We start from the raw sequence: 27020 nt of genomic DNA, 5'->3' as shown, positions 1-27020 counted from the left end.
CAGCAATCTTACATGGAATATGCTTGTAATGGAAAAATTCAAATAATAAAAAAGTAAAATACTAGAAATGTTTCTAAGTTCTTTAAAACAAAGAGTATTTTAAACTGATCTGCTAAGCCTACCCTAAAATGTTCTATCATTTGTTTACTACTTCTAACAATGCATTTTTAAAGCACATTCTTAACAAAACTTTAGTGTATTTTTGTCATTTTAAAATATCCCAAGGTTGTCTCCCAATTTCATTTGATATTGCAGTTGATTTAATCTTTTCTGTGGTATTTTTCCCTTCTGGTTATTACTGAAAGGATAAATCATTTACCTCAACAGAAAATGTAGTGTCAGTGGTGTTAATTTCTAATTCAAAAAGGGGAACTGGAACATGAAGTAGTTGTTAAATTTAAAATAAATCCCCCATAACAGTGTACTTTCAAAGGATTTTTTTTTAAATAGAAGGAAGTCCTTAGTAATGGACATTAATTAGCTTGGATAAAGTCATTGATTTTTCTTTTCTCCTAATGTATTCTCAGATTGGTACTCTCTGCTGTCTCTGATTATTTTGCTGCCATGTTTACTAATGATGTAAGGGAAGCAAGACAAGAAGAAATCAAAATGGAAGGTGTAGAACCAAATTCACTTTGGGCTTTGGTTCAGTATGCATATACAGGTAGTAAATTTTTGTGAAATGGATAACAGAAATTTATCTTCATTTTGTTTGTGCTACTGAGTACAAAGTATACTCTATCATTAAATTTCTCATGCCTTGTATCAGGAGGATTCCATAGAATGTGACAGTTTTTTATTCCAACTATTGTTACTACATTGACATAGACCCTATTATATTTCATACATTATGATAAGGGGCCATAAAGCCCTCTAGCTGATAGTCCCATTAAAAAAAAACCTGTGTATTTTTAGTGGAGGATGATTTTTTAAGTATACTTTGTGTTTCATGAATATTTGTTTTTTAATTTTTATTTATTTTAAACTTAAATACTAAAATTTGAATACACAATAAGAAAAGAAAAAGAAATATAAACTTAAGCTAAAACTTAAAACACAAAATCAGAAAAGAAGAAAAGCATTGCCATGTGCACAGCAGAACATAAGAGAGGATTCAAAATATACAGCAATAAATTTCCATTTCAAGAAGGCCTGTATAATAAATACTACACATTGTGTTCCAAACTGTCCATTTTTTCTTTGCTTCCTTGTAATTTTTCTTCTGTTCTCTACTGTGCACTTTTTACTTTGTCTTTTTCCCCTCTCTCTCCCCACCAACAAGGCTATAATTAAGTGCAGGTTTTTTATACATGTATATGTATGTATATACACACATACATATATACACCCATATGCACACAAACATACGTACATATATACATATACTTACATACTTATACATGTACTTAGATATCTGTAATCATACTCATATATAAACATATATATATTCATATGCGTCTGTGTAAGACTGTACTATACTTGTTTGTCCTCTGTTTCACTGAAAGTGGATAACCTCTTCTTTCAGAGGTCCAAATCTTTCCATATTTTTCTAAGTCCACCAGCTCATCTTTTCTTATACCACAGCAATATTCTAACCTTATACTGTCTGGTTATTTTAAATAGTCTAAAGCAATATTGATTAATATGGCCGACATATAGTGTAGTTTCCCTTTTTTTCTTTTGATTAAATCTATTTTAGCTTTAATTTTTTCTGAGATCATGATTACTACCCCTGCTTTTTTCCCTAATAAATTCTATTCCTGATCTTTATTTTATGTTTATGTATATCTCCTATTTCCTATCCCTCCTGACTCCTCTACTTTACTTCTACCCACTACCTTCCCCCTCCCATTACTTAACCCCCCACCAAAGATCTCTCCCCCTTCCTATACCCTTAGCCTTTTATTTCTTTCTGAATTTAGAAGACTTTTATGCCCATATGTGTGTGTATATGTGTATATATACATATATATACACATATACACACACACACATATATGTATATATATATATATATATATATATATATATATATATATATTTTCTCTCTTTAATCCATTCCCAATGAGAGTAGAGTTCCAAAACTACTCCAGCCCTCCTCCTCCATCTAATTCTTCTGTGTCAGTTCTTTCTCAACTCATTTATATAAGATAATTACTCTTCTTATCTTTTCTGGTTTACTTTTTAGTGTCATGAACATTTATTTTTTAAAAATCACAAACTAGGGGCAGCTAGGTGGTGCAGTAGATTAGAGGTCTGGCCTTGGAGCCAGGAGTTCAAATCCGACGTCAGACACTTGAAACTTTCTAGTTGTGTGACTCTGAGCAAGTCACTTAACCCCGATTGCCTCACCAAAAAAAGCACCAAAAAAAATCACAAACTAGTCATATAATGAGTGTTATTACAAAATTAAATATTTGTGGTAAATGAAACATCCATGGATTCTTCAAATTATTTTTCTGTTTGTCCAGTATTTTATTTACTTTTTAGAATGCCTTAAAATACATGAGATGAGAGAGAAAATAAGATCTTTTATTAGAAATATTGAAGATAGCTTCAGGTTTTTTGTTATTTTTAAAGCTTAAGTACAATTAATATAGTTTCACAATTAACTGGATTTCTTTTCACTATTAAGGTCGTCTTGAATTAAAAGAAGATAATATTGAGTGCCTGTTATCTACAGCTTGCCTTCTTCAACTCTCTCAGGTTGTAGAAGCATGTTGCAAGTTCTTAATGAAACAACTTCATCCATCCAACTGCCTTGGAATTCGTTCTTTTGCTGATGCACAAGGTTGTACAGATTTGCACAAAGTGGCTCACAATTATACTATGGTATGTTTTTATTGGAATATATGAAATTATGTGTCTAGGAATGATTTGTTAGTCTAAAAAAATGAAATGTGTAATAATTATAGTTCAGACCAAGTAACAGTAATTTCCTTTTCTCTAAGTTCCACTATTGGGAGTAACAATACCTGTGAATACCTCTAGGTGTTACTAATAGACTTAAAGCAGTAGACGAGAAAGAAATAAGAAAAAAGCAAGAAAAAGATTAGATGAAAGAAGAAAATGGTAGACAAAGAAACAAACATAAAGAGAAACTAGGAAAAGAAAGAAATGCATCTGATAAGGAATGGTAGTTACTAAGAATAAAGCCCCTTGTGTCACAAACTATCTCCCCTCATCTAATTGTCTTCCATTCTGGGGTTGGTTTGGAATACTAAAGTCTCTATAGGGAAAGGCAGCAAGCTTCCTTATCTGCCACTTATTTTGCAAGGAAGAAAAACCTAAGGGGTATGAGGTTGGGACAGAGCCCCTAGTCATAGTGCTGTAGGGAGACCTTGCTGTCAAGGCATATGGTTCTTCATTCAGTCCTTGGTTAAAGACTTGGAAATTAGGTGTAGCTACCAGTCACTAGACACAGCCTTGGATGCTGACCCTTGCTTCTAAGAAGAGAACTGGTGGGGCTAGGAGGTACAGGACTCCCATAAACCCAAACTGCAGCGTGAGAAGGGAGCACTCAGAAAGTACGGTAAGCAAGCTTTATTTATGGGAGATATACAGTGCAGGGATAGTGAGGGAAGTTGGACATATAGAGGCTGGTCCTCGATGGAGTTAGGCACCTAGTGTGGGGAATGTGTTTGAGATGAGTGTTAAGCGGATCAAGCTAGGGATTGGAGGAGGGTCAGTGAAGCTTGCACCTAGAGTGTGGGTCAAGATATAGTACTGGTGCTGACACATGCTAGGGGAATGCAGATGGAAATTTAGGGTAGTTGATATTCAAACTCCCTGATGGACCATTACTGCTAGTCTTATTCTGGCGGATTAACCAGGAATTTTTAAACTTCCTTATTTAGCAGATTGGGAAGTCTATTATATTCCTTACACTAACGTATCTTACTGTTGCAGGCCATCTCATCTACTTTTTTCTATTATTCCACAACTAGGCCACATAGTTTGAAGTGTTATTTTCCATTATGACATATTAATGTATTCTAAAGTAATAGTCCTAACGCATAGTCTGACAAGGTCATTTCCCTGCTGAAACTCCCTGTTGCTTATAAAATACAAACTTCAGGGGTTTTTTTGGTTTTGGTTTTTTTGTTGTTGTTGTTAATTTAGACAGTTGGGTTTAAGTGACTTGCCCAGGGTCACACAGCTAGTAAGTGTCAAGTGTTTGGTCTGAGGCCACATTTGAACTCAGGTCCTCCTGACTTCAGGGCCAGTGCTCTAAACACTGCACCACCTAGCTGCCCCCAAACTTCAGTTTGACAAAGCTTTTCACAACCTGACTACAGCATACCTTTCCATCATTTCCTTTCACATACTTTTTGGTCCAGCCATATAGGCTTTCATACTGTTCCTCACATACAACATTCCATTTCCTGTCTCCAGGGTTGTGCCAGGAAATATTTAACAACTGTTTCTCTGGGGGAAAATGCGCCCACAACACACTTTTAAATTTAATCTGAATTATTAACATTTTCTCCATCACTTAAGTCTAGACAGAAAAAAAATAAATCAAACTCTGATTTATAGCATTTGTCAATTTCTGAAGTATAAGTACTCGTACTAAGAATTTAACAATTGGCTTGTGAACCAGTACTAGCTAGCTGCAGGCACCTTTGTCCTATTTTTACCTTTATATAAGCTGATCCTCTTTACCTAAATTGCGCTCTTCTTCAGAAGAATTCCTAGTTTCCTTAAAGTTCAGCCCAGCCCTACTCAGCCACTACTCAGCCACTCAACCCACATATTGCCATGAGGCCTTTCCTGATCCTTCCAGCCATTAAGATTTCCTCACCAAAATTACCTTGTATTTATTTGGTATCTATTTATATGTTTCTGTGTTATATCTCTATAGAAAATAAGCTTCTTGAAGAGAAAGACGGTTCCATTTTTGTCTTTAGATCTCTAGCACTTAGCATAGTGCCTGGCATATAATAGTTGCTTAATATTGATTAAGGAAACAGAACAACATTACAGGACCATCAGTAGAATCAACAATTTTCTGATCTCTTGATTGTTAAGGCAGTGCTTCCCTTAATGTTTTTCATTCTGTAGCATACCTGTGATTTTTAGAATATGTTCCCATGGCTATTGATAAAAAGGGTAGAAGAGAAGTAGATTATACATCAACAACACATTTAACTATAGTAATGAGTGTCCATGGGATACAAGAAGGTCATATTCAGTAATTCAGATATAGATACTTGAGAGTTATGCCCTAAGGGGAATGGAAAATGAGGGTGTGTGTGTGTGTGGGTGTGGGTGTGGGTGTTGGAAAAATAAGAGTATAACTCTTCAGGTAGTCGGTGTAGGGGAGAAATGAAACCCTTACAAAAAGTTTACTTTCTTCTCCCAGTAGTTGTGTTTTCACAGTCATGGGAAAGGTTTCTTTTTTTCCCTACTTACATTTTTTATTAATATTTTATTTTTTTCAGTTACATGTAAAAACAATTTTTTACATTTGTTTTCTAGTAAGTGTCAAGTGTGTGAGGCTGGATTTGAACTCAGGTCTTCCTGACTCCAGGGCCAATGTTGTAGCCACTTCGCTACCTTGATCCCCCTTAAAATTTGTTTTTTAAAATTTTGAGTTCCAAATTCTCTCCTTTCCTCCCTCCCTTCACACTTTCCTGAGAAGGCAAGCAGTTAGATATAAACTGTACGTGTGCAGTCATGCAAAACATATTTCCATGTTAGCCATATTGCAAAAGAAAACAGAGACCAAAAAAAAATCCAAGAAAAAGTAAAAAGAGTTTGCTTTGATCTGTGTTCCAACTCCTATCAGTTCTTTCTCTGGAGATGGATAGCATTTTGCATCGTAAGTCCTTCGGAATTGTCTTGGATCATTGTATTGCTGAGAATAGCTAAGTCATTAGTTGATCATCATACTATCTTGATGTACAATGTGTACAGTGTTCTTCTAGTTCTGCTCATTTCACTCTGCATCAGTTCACATAAGTCTTTCCAGGTTTTTCTGAAATCCTTCTGCTCATTATATCTTATAGCACAATAATATTCCATCACAATCATATACTACAACTTGTTCAGCCACTCCTCAATTGATGGGCATCCTTTTAATTTCTAATTTTTTGCCACTACAAAAAAAGTTGCATAATATTTTTGTACATGTAGGTCCTTTTCCTTTTTCTTTGATCTTTTTGAAATACAGATCTGGTGGTAGTATTACTGGGTCAAAGGGTATGCACAGTTTTATAGCCCTTTGAGCATAGTTCCAAATTGCTCTCCAGAATGAGTGTATCAGTTCACTACTCCACCAATAGCACGTGTCCCAATTTTTCCACAGTCCCTCCAACATTTGTATTTCTTTTTCTGCCATATTAATTAATCTAATAAGTGTGAAGTGGTACCTCAGAGTCATTTTAATTTGCTTTTCTCTAATCATTACTGGTTTAAAACATTTTTTCATATGACTACATATAGTTTTGATTTCTTCTTCTGAAAACTGCCTGTTTATATCCTTTGACTATTTGTCAATTGGGGAATGACTCATATTCTTATAGATTTGACTCAGTTCTCTATATATCTGAGAAATGGGGCCTTTATCAGACAGAGAAACTTGCTGTAAAATTTTTCCCTAATTCTCTGCTTTCCTTCTAATCTTAACTGCATTGGATTTGTTTGTGCAAAACGTTTTAAATGTACTGTAATCAAGTTACCCATTTTTCGTCCATAATGCTCTCTATCTCTTGTTTTAACATAAGTTCTTCCCTTATCCACAATTGTAACAGTTAACATGTTACATGCGGTTTCCCTTTATGTCTAAGTAACGTACCAGTTTTGATTTTATCTTGGTACGTGATCTGAGATGTTGGTCTATATGTTGTTGTTCCGTTGTTTCAGCCATATCTGATTCTTGTGACCCCATTTGGGGTTTTCTTGGCAGAGGTTTGCTATTTCCTTCTCCAGCTCATTTTATAGATGAGGAACTAAGGCAAACAGGGTTAAGTGACTTAGCTAGGGTTACACAGCTAGTAAGTGTCAGTCCAGATTTGAACTCAGGTCTTCCTGGCTCCAGGCCTGGCACTCTATCTACTGTGCCACCTACCTGCCGTGTGTGTATATATGAATATGTACGTATGTCTGTTGTTGTTGTTCATTTGTTTTTCAATTGTGTCCATGATCCCATTGGGCGTTTTCCTGACAAAGATCCTGAAGTGGTTTGCCATTTCCTTCCACAGTTCATTTTATAGATGAGGCAGTGTTAAGTGACCTGCCCCCAGGGTCATACAGCTAATAGGTGTCTGAGGTCAGATTTGAACTCAGGAAGATGGCTCCAGGCTCAGTACTATCTACTACACCCCCATATAGTTTCTATCAAACTTCTTTCCAGTTTTCCCAGCAATATTTGTCAAATAGTGAGTTCTTGTCCCAAATGCTTGGATCTTCGTATTTATCAAACACTAGATTACTGTAGTTGTTTTATACCATGTCTTGTATACCTAATGTGTTCCATTGGTCCACCACACTGTTTCTTAGTCAGTACCAGATTGTCTTGATAATTACTACTTTGTAATTTAGTTTGAGATCTGGTACTGCCAGGCCACCTTCTTTCACATTTTCTTTCATTTATTCCCTTGATATTCTTGACCTTTTGTTCTTCCAGTTGAATTTTGTTATTATTTTTTCTAGCCCTATAATATAATTTTTTGGTAGACACTGAATAAATAAACAAATTTATATAGAATTGTCATTTTTATTATATTGGCTCAGCATACTCTCGAACAATTAATATTTCTCCAGTTGTTTAGATCTGACTTTATTTGTATGAAAAGTGTTTTGTAATTGTATTCATATAGTTCCTGGGTTTGTCTTGGCAGGTAGACTCCCAAGTATTTTTAATATTCTGCAGTTATTTTAAATAGAATTTCTCTTTCTATCTCTTGCTGCTAGGCTTTGTTAGTAATATATGGAAATGCTGATGATTTATGTGTATTTTATAAGCTTCAATTTTGCTGAAATTGTTAATTATTTCAACTAGTTTTTTATTTTATTCTCTAGGATTCTCTCAGTATACCCTCATATCATCTACAAAAACTGAAAGTTTTGTTTCCTTATTTCCTATTCTTTTCTTTTTTTTTTAGCTCTAGTTTTTTTAATTGTAAATTTTTTATTTATTTTAAACTTAAATACAGAACAAGAAAGCAACAAAAAAAGAACATTGCCATGTACACAGTGGAACATGAAAGGATTCAATATACAACAATGAATTTCCATTTCAAGAAAACCTATACAATAAATACTACTTATTGTTTTCAAAGCTACCCAGCTTTTCTTTGCTTCCTTATAGGTATTTTTTTTTGTTCTTGCTGTGCACTTTTTACTTTATTTTTTCCCTCCCACCCTAAAGATGGCTACAATTAAACATGTATATATATGCATATATACATATATATACACACACACACATATATACATATCTATAAACATACACATATATATTCATACACATGTATGTAAGACTGTACTATGCATATTTGCACTTGTCATCTCTTTCTGTGAAGGTGGATAGCATCTTCCTTCATAAGTCCAAGTCGTTCCATGTTTTTCTAAATCAACCAACTCATCTTTTCCTACAACAGTATTACAACATAATCACATCCTATCTGAGAGATTGTCTGTGAAAGTTATTTTTTCTCAATTTCTGCATTCTCTCTATTCTTGGCTACATTATTTTAAATTAAGATTTTCTTGTATAAATAAAATCAATGAAAATTATCCATTTTATACTTTAACAATGCTCACACCTTGTAATATAGTTTAAAGTATTGAATCCCTTATGATTTCTCTTTCATGTTACCTTTTTATGCTTCTCTTGAATCTTGTATTTGAGAGACAAATTTTCTATTCACCTCTGGTCTTTTCATCAAGAATTCTTGAAAGTCCTCTATTTCATTAAATACCCATTTTTCCCCTGAAGGATTATGCTCAGTTTTGCTGGACAGTTGATTCTTAATTGTAATTCTAACCCCTTTGTCTTCTAGAATGTCACATTCCAAGCCCTCCGATTCTTTAATGTAGTAGCTTCTAAATCTTGTGTGATCCTGACTATGGTTCCATGATATTTGAATTGCTTCTTTCTGGCTGCTAGCAATATTTTCTCCTTGACCTGGGAACTCTGAAATTTGGCTATAATATTCCTAGGAGTTTTCATTTTGGTGTCTCTTTCAGGAGATAATTAGTGGGTTCTTTCAGTTTCTATTTTGCCCTCTGGTTTTAGGATATTAGGGTAGTTTTCTTTGGTCATTTCTTGAAAGGTGATATCTAGGCTCTTTTTTTTATCATGGCTTTCAGGTAAATAATTCTTAACATTATTTATTCTGGATCTGTTTTTCTTTTTTCTTAATTGCATATTTTATTAATTTATTTTGATTTATCAACAATCACTTCCATATGCTTTTGAGTTTAAAATTTTTCTCCCCTTTCCTCCCCACCTCCCTCCTGAAAACGGTGCACAATCTGATGTAGGTTACACATTTACATTCCTATTAAACATATTTTCACGTTAGTGAAGCTGTAAGTAAAAATTAAACCAATAGGAGGAACCATCAGAAAGAGGAAACAAAACTCAACAGAAGAGAAAAAAAAGATACCAATTCAACTTTCTCAGTTATGATTACTGTGTCTTTTTTCTCCATCTTTCCCCCCCGTTTATGCTTTTCTTTATCCTCTCTCCCTTCCCCCCCACCAGTACTTTGCTTTTGACCACCACCTCCTTCAGTCTCTCCTCCCTTCTATTTTCCCCCTCCCCCTTTGCTTCTTCCCTCCCTTCCATTCCCCCTCCCTTTTCTTTCCCCTTGTCCCTCCTGCTGCCCATAGAGCAAGTTAGATTCCCATACCTGATTATGTTATTCCCTTCTTAAGCCAAATCTGATGAGAGCAAGGTTCAAACAATGTTCACCCCCCTCCCTTCTTTCCCTCTGCTGTAATAGGATTTTCTGTCTTTTCCTGTAGTGTAATTTACCCTTGTCTGCCTCCTCCTTTCTCAGTACATTTTCTAAGATCAGACTAATCCACTTACTTGGATCCATTTAACCCACTTGATTAGGTTTTTTTTTTATCATCACATCAAAGTCAACTAATATCCACCCCCTTTATGTGTACACCTTTAACATGGTGTAATAACAATACAGTTCTCCAGAGTTGCAAGTGTCATCTTCCCTTGTAGGGATGTAAACAGTCCACCCTTATTAACAGCATTTTGTATCTTTCTGTCCCATTTACCTTTTTATGTCTTTCTTGAATCTTGGACTTGAAGATCAAATTTTTTGTTGGGCTCTGGTCTTTTTATCAGGAAGGTTTAGAAATCCCCTATTTCATTGAATATCCATCTTCTCCCTTGAAAAATCATGTTCATTTTTGCAGGGTAGTTGATTCTTGGCTTCAATCCAAGCTCCTTTGTCTTGTGGAATATCATGTTCCATGCCCTCCGGTCTTTTAATGTAGAAGCTGCAAGGTCCTGTGTAATCCTGACTGTGGTTCCATGATATTTAAATTCTTTCTTTCTGGCTGCTTGCAGCACCTTCTCTTTCATCTGGTAATTTTGGGATTTTGCTATTATATTCCTTGGCGTTGTCAATTTGGGATCTCTTTCAGGTGGTGAGCGGTGGATTCTTTCTATGGTTATTTTACCTTCTGGTTCTAGGACTTCAGGGCAGTTTTCCTTTATGATTTCCTGAAAGATACTGTCCAGGCTCTTTTTTTATCATGATTTTCAGGTAGTCCAATAATTTTTAAATTGTCTCTCCTGAGTCGATTTTCCAGGTCGTTGTTTTACTGATGAGGTATTTTACATTTTCATCTATTTTTTCATTTTTTTGTTTCTGTTTGACTGATTCTTGCTCTCTCATAGAGACATTAGTTTCCATTTGTCCGATTCTAGTTTTTAACAGATTGTTTTCTTCTGTTAGTTTTTGTACTTCCTTCTTCAATTGGCCAATTGTATTTTTAGGGATTTGTTTTCTTCAGTGTACTTATTTTCCACTTTGCCAATTATGTTTTTAGGAACTTGTTTTCTTCAATGTACTCTTCTGTTAGTTTTTGTCCTTCCTTCTTCAATTGGCCAATTGTGTTTTTTAGGGACTTGTTTTCTTCAGTGTATTTTTTTCCAATTGGCCAATTGTATTTTTGAAGGACTCTTCTACCTCTCTCATTTGACTATTAAAATCCTTCTTGAGCTCTTCTAAGAAGGCTTTTTGGGCTTCAGACCAGTTCATATTCCCTTTTGTTGTTGCAGATGTGGGTTTGTTGACAATGTTGTCCTCTTCAGAATTTCTGTCTTGATCTTCACTCTTCTCATAATATGAATCTATGGTACGTTTCTTTTTACTCATGGTGTTTCTTTATTCCCTGGCCTTTAAAGAGATTGAGCTCTCCTGCTGGGGAACAGAGGGCACTGACCCAAGCTTCTTGTGTTGGGAGCCTAGGTCTTGGTCACTGGCTTTGTGTGCTGGGGCCTCTTATGCTGGCAATTGGAGGCTGTAGGTTTCTGGCAGCTTACCTTGTGTTGGGCTGGAATCAGCAAGGCTGGAACTTTCAGGCAATTCTAGGTTGCCTGCTTTTCCTTTCCTTTAGCTTTCTTCAGCTCCTTTTAGATGGGTGCTGCAGGGTGTTTATCTGCCTGGGGCCCCCTGCAGTGTTGTCTCCCTCGTTTCTGCTAATGCACTGGGAGATTGCTTTCCGGTAGAGTGCCAAAGCACCTGGTGTATTTCTGAGCTGGTTTCCACCGGTACCCCCCACACACACTCACTGAGGCACTGGGAGGTCCAGGTGTTGGTGTTTGCCTGCTCTACCACCTGGGCTTCAGTATTTCTTCACAATTGGAGGCTACAGGGCTCCGACAGCTCACCTGGTGTTGGGCTGGAACCAGCAAGGCTGGGGCTTTAGGAAGCCTTTAGGTTGTTTTCTTCACTACCTTTCAGATGAATGCCACAGGGTACTTCTCTGCCTGGGGCCCCTTGTAGTTCTGCCTTCCTTATTTTGGCTGAGGCCCTGGGAGACCCATTTGCTGGGCTGCTTCACTGCTACTCCCCGTCTTTCTTCTACTTCTTTCAGCTGTTCCAGGGTTTTTTTTTCTGGGGTGATATTTTCTGGGTTTTCAGAGGTTGATAAGGGAGAGTGAGAGCACCTACCTTTTCACTCTGCCATCTTGGCTCCTGGAACCCAGTGTAATCTTATGACCAGTTGTCTCACTCCCTTACTGAATGTGGGTTGAGAGTGCCAAAAGCTGTGATTGATGATGATGAACTGCTTTCAGGACCTCCTGCTGGCACCCCAGCATGCCCAATCTGCATTGGGCTCCAAGTCCCACCACCACCCTGCTGAGACAGACCTTTCCTACCAACCTCCTAAGTTGTCCTGGGCTAGAAAAGTGTTTCACCCCAATCTTCTCTGGGTTCTGCCACTCCAGAATTCAATTTGAGGTATTATCTTTTAAGTTGTCTGGAAGGGTATTTGGGAAAGCTCAGAGGAGTCCCTGCCTTTACTCCAACATCTTCAGAAATGTTTCTTTAAAAGCCATATACCATATAGAAGAAAGGCAATTTGGAAACAAGATATATACAGTTTCAAGTTCAGTAGCTCCCTATGTGGGTGTGGTCTACTACTAATAATCTCTTCATATTTCTAAGCTATTTCTCCCATGTTTAACAGAAAGATTTCCTGATACTACGCTGAGTTGACCATAAAATAAAGAATAGTCCTGACTCTCAGAGCCTCAGTTTAGAAACTAGAAATTGTGTCACTATAGTAGCATTTTAAAAATTGGCACAATGTTAGCTTAACATGTTTTAAGAAAATTGTTTTGGCAGCTTTCTTTTACAACCACCACTCCTCCCCCTGCCTCTTTTGCTTTTTAAGATTTTAATCTTACATCCTTATAGATGGTAAGTTATTATCTTTTCCTTTTATAATCAGTTTGATTGGGAAACAAACAAAACACCTATTTCTTAGAAAGGAATTCTGTTTACAGGATCATATTTGTGTGCATTTAGGTCACTGACTGTTTACTTTAGAGAGAATTACTTCGTTGACATGAATGAAATTTAAATTAGATTTTTAAAAGCTATTTTCATAACTAATTAGTTGTGGTAGATGGTTTTTCCCAAGGCCATCTTTTAAGTATTATTTAGTTCCAACAGAGACATGAAATTGAATTCTAGTAATAATGAGGAATTCAGAGGCAGATCCTTTGGTTTTAAATGTTACTAAGGAAACTACATAAAAATGTATAGCCATATCAAATCTTCAATTAAAGTACCTCTTCAAGTAATTTCATTTGCTTAAAAGCTACTTAAAATATTTTTTTAAAAATGCACTATCAAGCATTTTACAGCATTTTAGTTACTTGTTCCAAGGAGGAGAATTAAAACAAATAGGAATAAAGCATAGGTGGCATTTCCTGTCAATTGAGGTATGAAAATGATACTCAGGATGTGCATGGGTCATGCAATAATGGATATTGAGATGATAATGCATTCTTTTGTCATGTGAACTGGGAGTCAAGAGATCTCTGGATTTTTTTCCTACCTTTACTACTAATTGGCTTTCAGAAAAGCCATTTAATCTCTCCTCAAATGAAAGGATTATACTCTGTATTCTTAAAAGTTTGTTCTGGCTCTAAAATTTTAATGACACATTGCCTCCACCAAAGTCTTACTCCAGTATCTCATCATGGCACAGGAATGCACCTAAGTCCTGAAAGGCTAAGCTACTAAGCTGGAAAAGCTTCAAGTACTTCCTTAGGGATATGCTGTGTCTGCTGTCTGAGAATAAACCTAAGCTCAGAAAAGCTCCGTTACAAAGTTGGCCACTGGACTGAATTTTTCAGCCATATCAATTTTTTTTTAATTTTATTAATTTATTTTGATTTATCAACAATCACTTCCATATACTTTTGAGTTAAAATTTTTTCTCCCTTTTCCTCCCCCCCCACCCTCCCCAAGACGGCACACAATCTGATGTAGGCTTTACATTTACATACCCATTAAACATATTTTCACATTAGTGAAGTTGTAAGTAAAAATTAAAACTAATAGGAGGAACCATCAGAAAGATGAAACAAAACTCAACAGAAGGTAAAAATAAGTGAGAGCGATTCGACTTCCATAGTTCTTTCTTTGGATGTGGACAGCATTTTCCATCCCGAGGCCTCTGGAGATGTCTTAGATCCTCGTAATGCTGAGAAGGGTTCAGTTTAACATTCTTAGTCATTGCATAATGTGGCTGTTATTGTATACAAAGTCCTCTTGGTTCTGCTCACTTCACTCAGCATCAGACCATAAGTCTTTCCAGGTTTTTCTGAAGTCAGCCTGTTCATCATTTCTTATAGCACAATAGTATTCCATTACATTCATATACCACAACTTGCTCAGCCATTCCCCAATTGATGGGCATCCTCTCAATTTCCAATTCTTTGCCACCACAAAAAGAGCTGCTATGAATATTTTTGTACATGTGGGTCCTTTTCCCATTTGTTTGATCTCTTTGGGATATAGCCCTAGCAGTGCTATTGCTGGATCAAAGGGTATGCACATTTTTAGCCCTTTGGGCATAGTTCCAAATTGTTCTCCAAAATGGTTGGATCATTTCACAACTCCACCAACAATGTATTAGTGTTCCAATTTTCCCACATCCTCCAACATTTATCATTTTCCTGTTTTGTCATGTTGGCCAATCTGATAGGTGTGATGTGGTACCTCAGAGTTGTTTTGATTTGCATTTCTCTAATCAATAACGATTTAGAGCATTTTTTCATATGACTATAGATGGCTTTAATTTCTTCATCTGAGAACTGTCTGTTCATATCCTTTGACCATTTATCAATTGGGGAATGGCTTGTGTTCTTATAAATTTGTCTTAATTCTCTATATATTTTAGAAATGAGGCCTTTATCAGAGAGACTGGTTGTAAAAATTCTTTCCCAATTTTCTACCTTCCTTCTAATCTTAGTTGCATTGGCTTTGTTTGTGCAAAAACTTTTCAATTTAATGTAATCAAAATTATCCATTTTGCTTTTCATAATGTTCTATCTCCTGTTTGGTCATGAATTCTTCTGTTCTCCATAGATCTGATAGGTAAACTATTCCTTGTTCTCCCAGTTTACTTATGGTATCAGCCTTTATATCTAAGTCCTGAACCCATTTTGACTTTATTTTGGTATATGGTGTGAGATTTGGGTCTATGCCTAGTTTCTGCCATACTCTTTTCCAGTTTTCCCAGCAGTTTTTTTCAAAGAGTGGGTTCTTATCCCAGAAGCTGGGGTCTTTGGGTTTATCAAATAATAGATTACTATAGTCATTGACTACTGTGTCTTGCATATTTAACCTATTCCACTGATCCACCTCCCTATTTCTTAGCCAGTACCAAGCAGTTTTGATGATTGCTGCTTTATAATACAATTTAAGATCTGGAATTGCTAGGCCACCTTCCCCTGCATTTCTTTTCATTAGTTCCTTTGATATTCTGGACCTTTTGTTTTTCCAAATGAATCTTGTTATTATTTTTTCTAACTCTATAAAATAATATCTTGGTAGTTTGGGATTGGTATGGCACTGAATAAGTAAATTAATTTAGGTACGATTGTCATTTTTATTATATTAGCTTGGCCTACCCATGAGCAGCTGATGTTTTTCCAGTTATTTAGATCTGATTTTATTTGTGTGAAAAGTGTTTTGTAATTGTGTTCATAGAGTTCCTGGGTTTGTTTCGGGAGGTAGACTCCTAAATATTTTATAATGTCTACAGTAAGTTTAAATGGGATTTCTCTTTCTATCTCTTGCTGTTGGGCTTTGTTGGTAATATATAGAAATGCTGATGATTTATGTGGGTTTATTTTATAGCCTGCAATTTTGCTAAAGTTGTTTATTATTTCAAGTAGTTTTTTACTTGATTCTCTAGGATTCTCTAAGTATACAGCCATATCAATTCTTAAACATAGGGTTGCTAATTGCATTAGCAGAGAAAATACCTGTACTAATGAAATCTTTTTTGTCGTTCAGTCATTTTTGTCATATCCGACTATTTGTGACCCCTTTTGGGGATTTTTGGGCAGAGATACTAAAATGGTTTGCCATTTCCTTCTCTGGTTCATTTTACAGATGAACAACTGAGACAAACAGGATTAAGTGACTTGCCCAGGGTCCCACAGCTAGCAAGTGTCTGAGGTCAGATTTGAACTCAGGAAGATGAGTCTTCCTGATTTAATGCCTGGCACTCTAGCCACTATACCAACTAGCTGCCCAAAATGAAATCTTAGTGTCCTGAAATATTGAAGTATAAGGTTAACCATATCATTACATCCCTTTAAAGGTAGGACATATTTAAGTTAGTTGATAAACAATAAATATCTACTATCAGGCACTGTGTTAAGTGCTAGAGATGAAACAACAGCCAAAAGATAGTCCCTGTCCTCAAGGAGCTCACAAACCAACTGAGGAGGCAACAAGCAAACAAATGTGTACAAACAAGCTATGTACAGGATAAATAGGAAATAATTAAAAAAGGAGAAAGGCACTAAAATTAAGAGGGTTGAGAAAGACTACCTATAGAAAATGGGATTTTAGTTGGGACTTTAGGGAAGTCATTTTGGTGGCTGAGTGGAGGATAGATTGGAGTGGGTAGGGATGAATCAGGGTGACCCACTAGAAAGCTATTGAAATAGTCCAAACCTTGGGAAATGAGGATCTACACCAGAGTGGTGGCAGTGTCAGAGGAGAAAAGGGGACATATTTGAGAGATGTTGTTGCATCAGTAAAATTGACAGGCCTTGGCAACAGCTTGGATATTGAGGGGGAGAAATAGAGGAGTTGAGGATAACACCTAAGTTGTGAGCCTGAGGGACTGGAAGGATAGTATTACCCTTTTCAGCAATAGGAAAATGATGAGAGAGGGAGAGTGTTTAGGGAGAAAGGTAATGAGTTTGGTTTTAGACATGTTGAGTTTAAAATGTCTATTGGACATCCAGTTCTAGATGTGTAAAAATCTAGTTCCATTTGATGGAAGAGTCAAAATTGCTTTGTCAAAGGATATAAACAGGCAGTTTTCAAAGGAAGAAATTCAGGTTATCAATGACCATATGAGAAAATGCTCCAAATTACCAATAATTAGAGAAATGAAAATTAAAGTAACTTTGAAGTTCTACCCATCAAATTGTCAAAGATAACACATGTTAGAGGAGCTGTGGACAAACAGTAATGCACTATGGGTGTAACTTTCAATTGGTCCAGCCAAATTTGGAATTATGTTCAAAATGTAACTAAAATAGTCATACCCTTTGACTCAGTGATGCCGCAACTAAATCTACATACCAGAGATTCAGAAAAAAAAAAAAGAGGAAAAGGGCCCATATGTACTTTTATAATAGCAAAAAACTGGAAACTAAGGGTATACTTATCAACTGGGGAATGGCCAAACAAATTATAGTATAAGAATATAATGGAATATTATTGTAACATAAGAAATGGGAAAGTAGATGGTTTCAGAGAAAACTGGGAAGACCTATACGTACTAATGCAGAATGAAGTGAGCAGAACCAGAACAATTTATAGAGTAGCATCATTACTGAGAGACTTGAGAACTCTGATCAATGCAGTGACAAACCACAATTCCAGAGGTCTGAAGATGAATTCAACTACCCATTTCCTCACAGATGAGGGAATGGACTCGATTAAGAATGAGACATGCATGCATTTTTGAACTTGGCCAATGCAAGAAATGGCTTTTCTAGACTAGGCATATTTGTCATGAGGGCTTTATTTTTCTTTTCTGTTGTTCATTTGGGCAGAGGGAGTAAAGCAGGAAGAAGAGAAAGCTTGTTAGTTGAAAAAATTTTAAAACTCAGACACATCCAAAATAATAAATAAATAGCTGCATAATTTTTAACCAGTTCTTTTGAGATATTTTTCCCTAATAAAATGTGTCATGTTTTTTATAAGCTCTTGAATAGCCAATTTTCACTTATGTAAGTTCCATTTTAAAACCAACAGTTCAGCTGGAATGGGCATTTCCCCAAAACAATGAGATCTATTACTGAATAATCTCCGATGGTACGGCTGTACTAAAAAAGCCTGTTTCTTAATGAACAGTTTCCATTAATGTCATTTGAAAATGTTGCATAATTTCCATCAGTGCTACATAAAGATGATTTTGTAGGAGAGCTTTGAATACCTTTTATATATAAAATATTTAAGTAAGATGCTACTTTACTAAAACTAATCAGTACTTTACTGCAGAGGCAGCTTGTGTAGTAGATAACATGTTGAAGTTGAAGTCATAAAAATCTAAGTTCAAATTCTGCCTTAGATGCTTGGTGGCAGTGTGTCCATGGACAAGTCAGTTTACTTCTCTCAGCTCAGTTCCCTTATAGGTAAAATAACTGTAACAATGACACCTACCTCATAGGGTTGTTGTGAAGATCAAATGAGATAACATATATAAAGCACTTTATTAAGGTGCTTTATCAGTGTTAGCTTAGCATTGTTATTATTGTTGGTCCATTTATCATTTAAGGAATATGGTTAAATATGTCTACGTGTACTTCAAGTTACAATTGTCATGCATGTTTAGTATTTGACTTAACCTGGACAAGTTTCCTAAATGTCTCTGCTCTTTATCTTTACCACTTTTTAATCATATTCTTCAGATTGTTAGGATATATAGGGTAAAATTAATAAAATTTCTGTGTATAGTAATACATAAAATATCATAAAATCATAGTGTTCATAAAACATTAGATCATGTTATAAAATTAAAAGCCCAAGTATAATTTAAGTATGCCTTTGGATAGAAAATTGAGGATAAATTCTTCTCTCTTTTATTTTACTGGCAAAAGACATTATTAGACTCTTGCTGCCATCTCTTTATAAAACCAAAGTCCTTGTCTTTTTCTGTGGTGATTTTTGAGCCATTACCATTAACTTCATATTGTTAATGTAAGGGAGCCACGCTTCAACATTTTCTCTTGGAATAGTATATTGTTAGATAATATTCTAAATCTTATTTTCATTGCTTTGTATCTTTTTTTAATCTTCAAATTAGTTTATAATGGTATATTTTTGTCAATGTTAAACATTTGAAATTAATTAAATATATAAATTTTAATAAGCTACAGTGATTCAAAATCTGATTTTTTCAATTAGTGTGCTTGCTTGTGCTTTTTTTCCTTTTTAAAAGGCTGAGTGTGTATGTGTATATGCATACACAAACATATGGTTGTAGACATAAACTATCTACATATTTTGTAGTCATCCTAGTTTAGTATAATACTTCAAAATATTTCACTTGGCCTGATGTCCCCATAGTAGTCAGTGGTGAACAGTACATATCTGTATACATAGACAGGTATCAGTTGATCAGTAGACAAATAAACTATAACTGAAAGGAATACTGGACCAACAGAAGTATTTTGGATTATTACCTAAACAAGCTGTAATACATAGATACTAACGATAATGCATAGGTAGAGATAGCTATAATACACAGATGATATTAACCTTAAATCTATTTCAGATGGCATATTATTTACATTCTTTATTCTTAACTGCCATCTAAACAGGCTGACATTTTCAATTCAACAAACATTTTTTAAGTATCTACAATACTGTGTGCAAAGAACTGACCTTTTTAGTAAAACTATGTGCTGAGACAAGGGTAAATGGATATATATATAGGGGATATATAGGGGAATTAGAAGAAAAGTAGAGGTTAAATTGTTGGGGGTTTTTTTTAACAAAACGAAAGGATTATAGTAATTACATTATTAGTTGGTGTATTAACACTAGTACCTTTGCAGAGTGAAAATATAATTTTATTCTTCTCAGAGATGGTTTATTAAATAGTTCAGGGAAGGCTACTCTTCAGACTTAAGGGCATTTATATCTTACTATAAGGTATACAACAACCCTAGTCACTTGGTTCCAATGTGAGGTCAGACCTTTTGTTATCGTCTCTCCAGAACACTTCGGAATCCAGATCCCCATTCCAGAGCCATCCTTTGGGTCAGCCTTACTTAGGTCAATAAACATTTCTTAAATGCCTACTGTGTTCCAGCCACTATGCTAAGGGCTGGACATCAGACAGATCCAATGAGTTCCATATGTAAATTATGACATATACAAATTCCTAGGACAAACTTGCTTTCAAGTTTGTTCTAAACTGCTCTAAATTCTATCAACACATCCACAGTTTGGTTCTAGGTTTCTAAAAAATAGTGGGTAATCACCTTGGAAAAGCCCAAATTTAAAAGACTTCTCAAAAACATTCTAGCTTATAAGGAAAGGAAGTAAACGCAAAGGGTTCATATCTTTCTCCACAAGTTCTACTGGGTCATCCCCTTCCTGAGGGAGAGTGGTGCCTAAATGCTGCTATCCAATTACAAAATATATTCAAGCTAGTCTATGTTTAATCTTACTTGTAAAGCAAAAAAATTGAAGAAGTTTATTATTTTCACTCTATTTCCTTGTATACAATAATTTACTTTGTGAAAGGCTTAAAGGATAAATTATACTGTGGTGTTTCTGTTAAATCGTTTTCAGAAACTTCAGGTTTCTATTAAATAAGCTGCAGTATCAGGAAGAATATTTTTAGAAGTCTATATGATTAATTTTTTTTCTTCAGGAGCACTTCATGGAAGTCATTAGAAACCAAGAATTTGTATTATTACCAGCTAGTGAAATTGCAAAGCTTCTAGCAAGCGATGATATGAATATACCTAATGAAGAGACAATACTAAATGCACTACTTACATGGGTCCGTCATGATTTAGAGCAGAGACGAAAAGATCTAAGCAAACTTTTGGCTTACATTAGGCTACCTCTTCTTGCTCCACAGGTAAGCATTAAAATGTTTTATAACTTTATCATACCTTAAGCACCTGTTTTGTTAATTGTATTAGTATCTACAAGTCTATACTGATTTAATTGCCTGTCCTAACAGGTGAGATATTTATTTACGTACAATTCAATGTTAATTGAATGTGGTGAATGGATGGTAGAATTAAGAAAACAGTGTTTTTGCTCAAAAGCAAATCCAGAAGATACAGGAGCCTAGCTTTTGTAAAATGAGACTTTTAGTCGTGTTACTTGACTCTGTTTCAAACCAATTCCTACAATAAGAATTATTGGGTACTCTGAGTAGGTTTATGCCTGTGCATAGGAATTATATTTTTATGCTTATTCATTTACAAGGTATCCCCGAAGTCTTAGGGCAGTTCTAAGCTTTAGTAGCTTTAACAGCTTAGAAATATGCTAAGACTTTTGGGACACTACATTTTTCCTACTCCAGATTATGAGGCAAAAAAATTGTTGCCCCAAACTAATTTAAGCTGACATTTTAGTAACCCTAAACTTTTCTAGAAGCTCAATAAGATCAATGCTTGTAACCTCCAGATTGTATTTTTTGTACTTTTTTATAAAGCGTTAGCAGTGTTTATTAATTTGCATTATATAAAAGGTTATTATTTACTGTTCCTACTATTTGTGGGGAAACAATTATATTTTTGCTTAATAGAGACTAGTAGCAGTGATGCGTTTTGGGAAGAATCTGTATGGTAAGATCCTGTTCTTTTAATCTATCCTGACTATGAATTCACAGTTCTATATTTTAAAGTCACTTATTTCTTGAGTTTCTTTATGAATAAATCTGAGAACAAGGAACAAAGAGACTATTTCTGTGTGCTATTCCTGCTACTTAGAAGGGAAGAATTTTTTATGTTTCCTATAGGATTGAAAATCAAATTTTAACATCCTAACTAGATTCTGATATGAATATCGACAAGTTGGTAGGGGAAGAGCAGAGGAGTGATGCTGTCAAGAATCATGGGGATTGGAAATATGAAATGTAACTTAAGGCATACAGGGCAGGTATCTGGATATACCATAGCCACTTCAAGCCCGTGCCGTATGTCTTTAGCTAGAGTTCCATAGCTCCATAAACTACTTAGATAAATCTAGGTTTGTTCTAAGTTACTTGGTGATTTTGGAAAGGCAGCAGGGATGAGGGGTGGATTTGGGAAAAAAAAGTATTGGCTCTGGAGTCAGACAGCCTGGGGTCTAAGCAAGTCTGCCACTTGCTACCTGAATGATTTTGGGCAGGTCATTTAACCTTTCTGAACCCTGCTTTCCTCATCTGTAAAATGAGGTATGTATGGTCTGTAAGGTCTATTCCATCACTAAATCCATGGTTCTTTTGAGAAATGATTCTTAAGGTCTGTGAGTTTAAAAAATATTTTAATAATTGCATTTCAACACATTTTTCCCTTTGTGATCCTATGTATTTTATTTTATACATTTAAAAAATTATTCTAGTAGTGAATCCATAGACTTCTCCAGACTGCCAAAAAGGACCTATTACACAAAAAGGTAAGAATCCTTGCTCTAGGGGGACCTTTTAAGAGACGTAAAGGGGATTGGAAAGAGGGATAGTAAAGAAAACCTATTCTTGTAAAATGGCAGTAGAAATAGAAATGAGAAAAATACTCCAGATTTGAAATCCACAGAATTTGGTAACAGCATGAATATAAAACATGAAGGAGAAGGAAGAATTCAAAAACAATTCCAAGTTTTCATAAATCAGAAACTGGATGAATGGTGGTACCAATGGAAAAAAATAGTGAAGTCAGAAAAAAAGTGCATATTTCAAGAAAAGAGTGATGAGCCTAGTTTGGGATATGTTGCATTTTAGTCACCATGACTAGATATTTTGTAGACATTTATCCATCTTTAACTCATTTAACTCAATACTCAAATAGATTTTTAATTTCATTGATTTAGAAGTTCCTTCTAACAAAACAGAAAGCAATGCATTCCATGCCTGCCCAATCTGTGTGACTCTTATCCATATCTTTCAATAAATTCACCACAGGGAATCCACCCAACATGCTGGAGACCCTCAATTTGTTTGGGTTTTTTGTTTGTTTTTTCTTCCTCAATTTCTCTTGACATTACCAGGGTATTAGTGGAACATTCTGACTATCTACGTTACATAACATATACAGGCACATTTATTGGGATAAAATTAAGAGACATATGCATATAATATAATATATGTATATATATGCATATAATAAGGCCTGTATCTTTGGTTTTACTGGAAGGTGGGAATAAATTAATGATTAAATATTTTGCTTCTGCTTTCAAGATGTTTTTCTTTTTATGATTTGCCATTATTTTATAATACATAAAGTTACAGAAAAGGACTGATTCAAGTAGGATTTGAATATGGGCAAAAGTGTCTTTTAAGTGTGTCTTGCTATCTCAAGCACTGTAACGTGAAACATTGGTTTCTGTCTTCTCTGTTTATTTTAATTCCTGATTTTTAAATTTGATTTATGAATTTTTTATATAAACAAATTTTAGAGGCATTGCCTACAGGCTAGAAAGTTTATATTTTGGTATATTTGGTGTATTTTGGTGTGTATTGGCAAATTTCTCTCAGTGTTTCTCCAACTGGCCTTAGGAAAGTTGATTTCAGGAGAATTGACTGAGGCCCACATAGTTTATATAATAACAATTGTTATTACTCATAGCAGTTTTTTCTTACCATTTTTCCCATTTTATTTTTTGTTTAAAGTGAGCCATGTTAATTACATTTACCAAACCTAATGTGATGAATGTGGACATTAATCTCAAATTTAATTTAGTTCATATTTTTAATGGGTCATAACAATCTTTCACATGAATAGAAAATATCACAAAGCAATTAAACTCAAAATGTATGTTCAGGCATTTGGTACTGGGATTTAACTTTTAATTTGGCAATTAGCTTTTGGCATACTGTGCTCATTTTCTAAACTGTGCCATTTCTTTCACTTACTTTTGGGAGACTTGCATAGACCTTCTGTGTTATCAAATTGTGAATAAATATGATCACTAGGGGCAGTGTGACATAATGGATATAAGGCTAGCCTAGGAGCCAGGAAGACAAGGTTCAAGTCCACCTCAGACATCTTGGCTGTGTGACCCTGGGCAATTCCCTTAACCTATCAGTGCTTTAGGCAACTTTCTAAAGACTATAAGTTGCAAGAGGGTTGCTATGGAAGGAGGAATTTTATTATCTCAGAGTTCTTCCAACAATGAAATTACAATCCCCGTCCCCATCCCTTACTGCTGTGAACTGCATAGTTATTTGGTATCTTTGCAGGAAGTATAATGAAATCAAGAGATGGAGTGTCTTGTTTGCCATTGTCACTGCACCAAAGAGTAGTAGGGAGGAAGGCATAAGAAGATTGGAAGGGTGGAACGAGGATAGGTTATAAAGCGCTTTGAATGCCAAACAGTGGATACTGTATTTGATCCTGGAGGTGATTGGAAGCCACTGGAGTTTATTGCATAGGAGAGTGACATGGTAGAACCTGTGCTTTAGGAAAATTAGTTTGGTAGCTGGAGGACAGATTGGAGTGGGGAGAGACTTGAGGCAGGCAGACCCACAAGCATGCTGTTGTAATAATCTAGGCAAGAGGTGATGAGGGCCTGCACTAGAGTGGTGGCAGTATGTGAAATCAACAGGCCTTAGCAACAGCTTGGATATGAGGAGTGAGAAATAGTGAGGAGTCCAGGATGACTCCTAGGTTGTGGATCTAAGGGACTAGGAGGGTGGTGTTGCCCTTGGGAGGGGCAGCTAGGTGGCGCAGTGGATGGAGCATGGGCCTCAGGAGTCAGGAGGAGCTGAGTTCAAATGTAACCTCAGACCAAACACTTGGCACTTACTTGCTGTATGACCCTGGGCAAGTTACTTAACCCCGGGCAAATCACTTAACCCCAATTGCCTAAAAATAAAATTAAAAAATTAAAGTAATAGGGAAAGTAGGAGGGGGAGAGGGTTAAGGAGGGAAGATAGTGAGTTTGGTTTTGGACATGTTCAAACATGATATCTGCTCGACATCAGTTTGAGATGTCTGAAAGGCAATTGGAGGTGTGAGATTACAGGTCAAGCAGAGAGGTTTCGTCAGAATAGGTAGATTTGAGAATTACAGATTGAGAAAAAAATGACATCTTAATTTTTGCTAACTTCTGACTAAAATTTAGTGTTTCCTTCAATTTTTAATTAAAAAAACATTTTGATAAGGAGTCAATAGGCATCACTAAGCTGTCAAAGGAGTCTGTCACACACACACACACACACACACACGTGACTAAGAGCTAGAGAAAGAGGAGATGTTTGAAGTTGCAGTCTGTAGAAAAAGACAGGAAAGGATGAGATCAAGTACACACGTAGAACAGTTGCCCTTTAGCAAGGAGAAGAGGTACCTCACTTTACCCCAACAGCCACTGCACTATCCCTAAATAGTCATTGAAGTGTGCTCTTTAATAGCTTCCAGTATTGCCTGTTTCCTTGGAGTAATATCCATTCTTAAAAACCACAGAATGAAGAACAAAAGAGAGTGATGAAGCCCACATATAGGGCATAAAATCCCACAGTCAGCTGACAAAACTAACTAAAGCTCAATCTGATTTCACCTCGTCTGGTCAGAAATTCTGAGTCAGTATAACTATTGCTATCATAAAATGGAACCATATAATAATCATTTCTTTTCTTTTCTTTTCTTTTTTTTTGCTTTTAGGCAATTGGGGTTAAGTGACTTGCCCAGGGTCACACAGCTAGTAAGTGTCAAGTGTTTGGTCTGAGGCCAGATTTGAACTCAGGTCCTCCTGACATCAGGGCCAGTGCTCCACCTAGCTGCCCCCACTATGCCACCTAGCTGCCCCCAATCGTTTCTTGTTTAAAGTAATTTTCATCCTACACAAATGTTCATCTCCATCTTAAAAAAAAAAAACTACTAAAGTGAGATGCTGTGCCCTTGAGCTATCATCTTATCTTGTGTTTTCTCTTTTACTGCCAATTCCTTAGAAAAAAATAGTCTACACTTCCTTGCAACTAACTTCTGAAACCTTTTCAGTTTAGCTTCTGAACCCACCACACAACCAAAATGAAATTCTCCAGAGTTGCGGATGAATTCTTAATTGACAAGTCCAATGGACTTTACTCAGTCCTTATCCACCTTGACCATTGGTTGTGGCATGGATCAAGTTTGATACAGGCAGCCAGGATCCACGGCCCATAAACATTAACAGTGTGCTTGCGCCATGGCACATCATTATGTAACCAAAGACAATGTAAAACTTCAGGGCTTATTGTTAGCATGCTGCCTTCTTTGGTGTTTCTTTATATATAAAAAGCACTGGTCAGTAGGTGTGAATGCTCCCACTCCTTGTATTGACCTGCCACCACGAGAATAAAGATAGACCTCTTATCTACATCTCCACTGTCTTCCCTTAGTCTGGCTGAATCCAGTGTGAGCCTGCCTGGAGCTGAGCTCCTGCCTTATACCCATTCTTGTAGATTTTAATACTGTTGATCAGCCCTTCTTCCTGCATATTCTCTGTGCTCCCTTGACTTCCATGGAACTGTTCTCTCTTGTTGGAATTGAATTGAATTAGCACTCACTTTTAGAATCTTCATTCTAGGAGCATATCTGGGAGTACGTTCCCTAAGTTCCCTTAGACCATCACCCACCAGACCCTACAAGCTCCGTTCTTGGTATTTTATTGAATTTCCTTAAGCTGTAGCTAGTATCACACAATCGCAGAGTATGAATTAAAAGGGACTTCAGTAGCCATCTTACCCAATTCTCATTTAAGTATGTATATAGGAGTTTTTTATTTCTTAGAATATTTCACATTTGGAGTTTTCTACCCTTCCCCCTCTTAAGAAATCAATAGGTGCCATTTTACCATATTTCACCAACATAATTGATTGTTGCATCCTGTTTGGTTTTTTTTTCACTCCAAAAATTGATTTGTAGCCTTTCATCATGTAATTGTTGCTTGGTATAATTCTGTTCATCTCGCCACTAAAAAGGTAAACAGAGTAGCAATCTATTCACCAGTGGCATATGAATACGCATTTATCTCTTGCACATTGTGAGGGATGAGCCTAGAATTCTCAGTGTAGGTGCATTGTCAGTATTCAGTTTTAGTGTATATTCATGAGTATTCTGTGCA

At 35.9% G+C, this 27020-nt stretch overlaps 1 protein-coding gene across 8 annotated transcripts in view; it reads left to right on the top strand.

Annotated features, from left to right (window-relative positions):
* KLHL5 (kelch like family member 5) overlaps positions 1 to 27020 on the top strand; it is a 124492-nt gene that overhangs the window by 59887 nt on the left and 37585 nt on the right. For all 8 annotated transcript variants that reach the window (XM_020991707.2, XM_078148606.1, XM_020991650.2 and 5 more), the window contains exons 3-5: positions 528 to 664; positions 2636 to 2832; positions 20638 to 20850. In XM_020991707.2, the coding sequence (XP_020847366.1) occupies positions 528 to 664; positions 2636 to 2832; positions 20638 to 20850 (547 nt within the window). The remainder of the gene's footprint in view (positions 1 to 527; positions 665 to 2635; positions 2833 to 20637; positions 20851 to 27020) is intronic.

Source organism: Phascolarctos cinereus, unplaced genomic scaffold (assembly GCF_003287225.1).
Source record: "Phascolarctos cinereus isolate Bilbo 61053 unplaced genomic scaffold, phaCin_HiC Scaffold_9;HRSCAF=440, whole genome shotgun sequence".
NCBI classification, from domain to species: domain Eukaryota; kingdom Metazoa; phylum Chordata; class Mammalia; order Diprotodontia; family Phascolarctidae; genus Phascolarctos; species Phascolarctos cinereus.
Note: the sequence above shows the minus strand (reverse complement) of the source record. Positions and strands in the feature narration are given on the sequence as shown.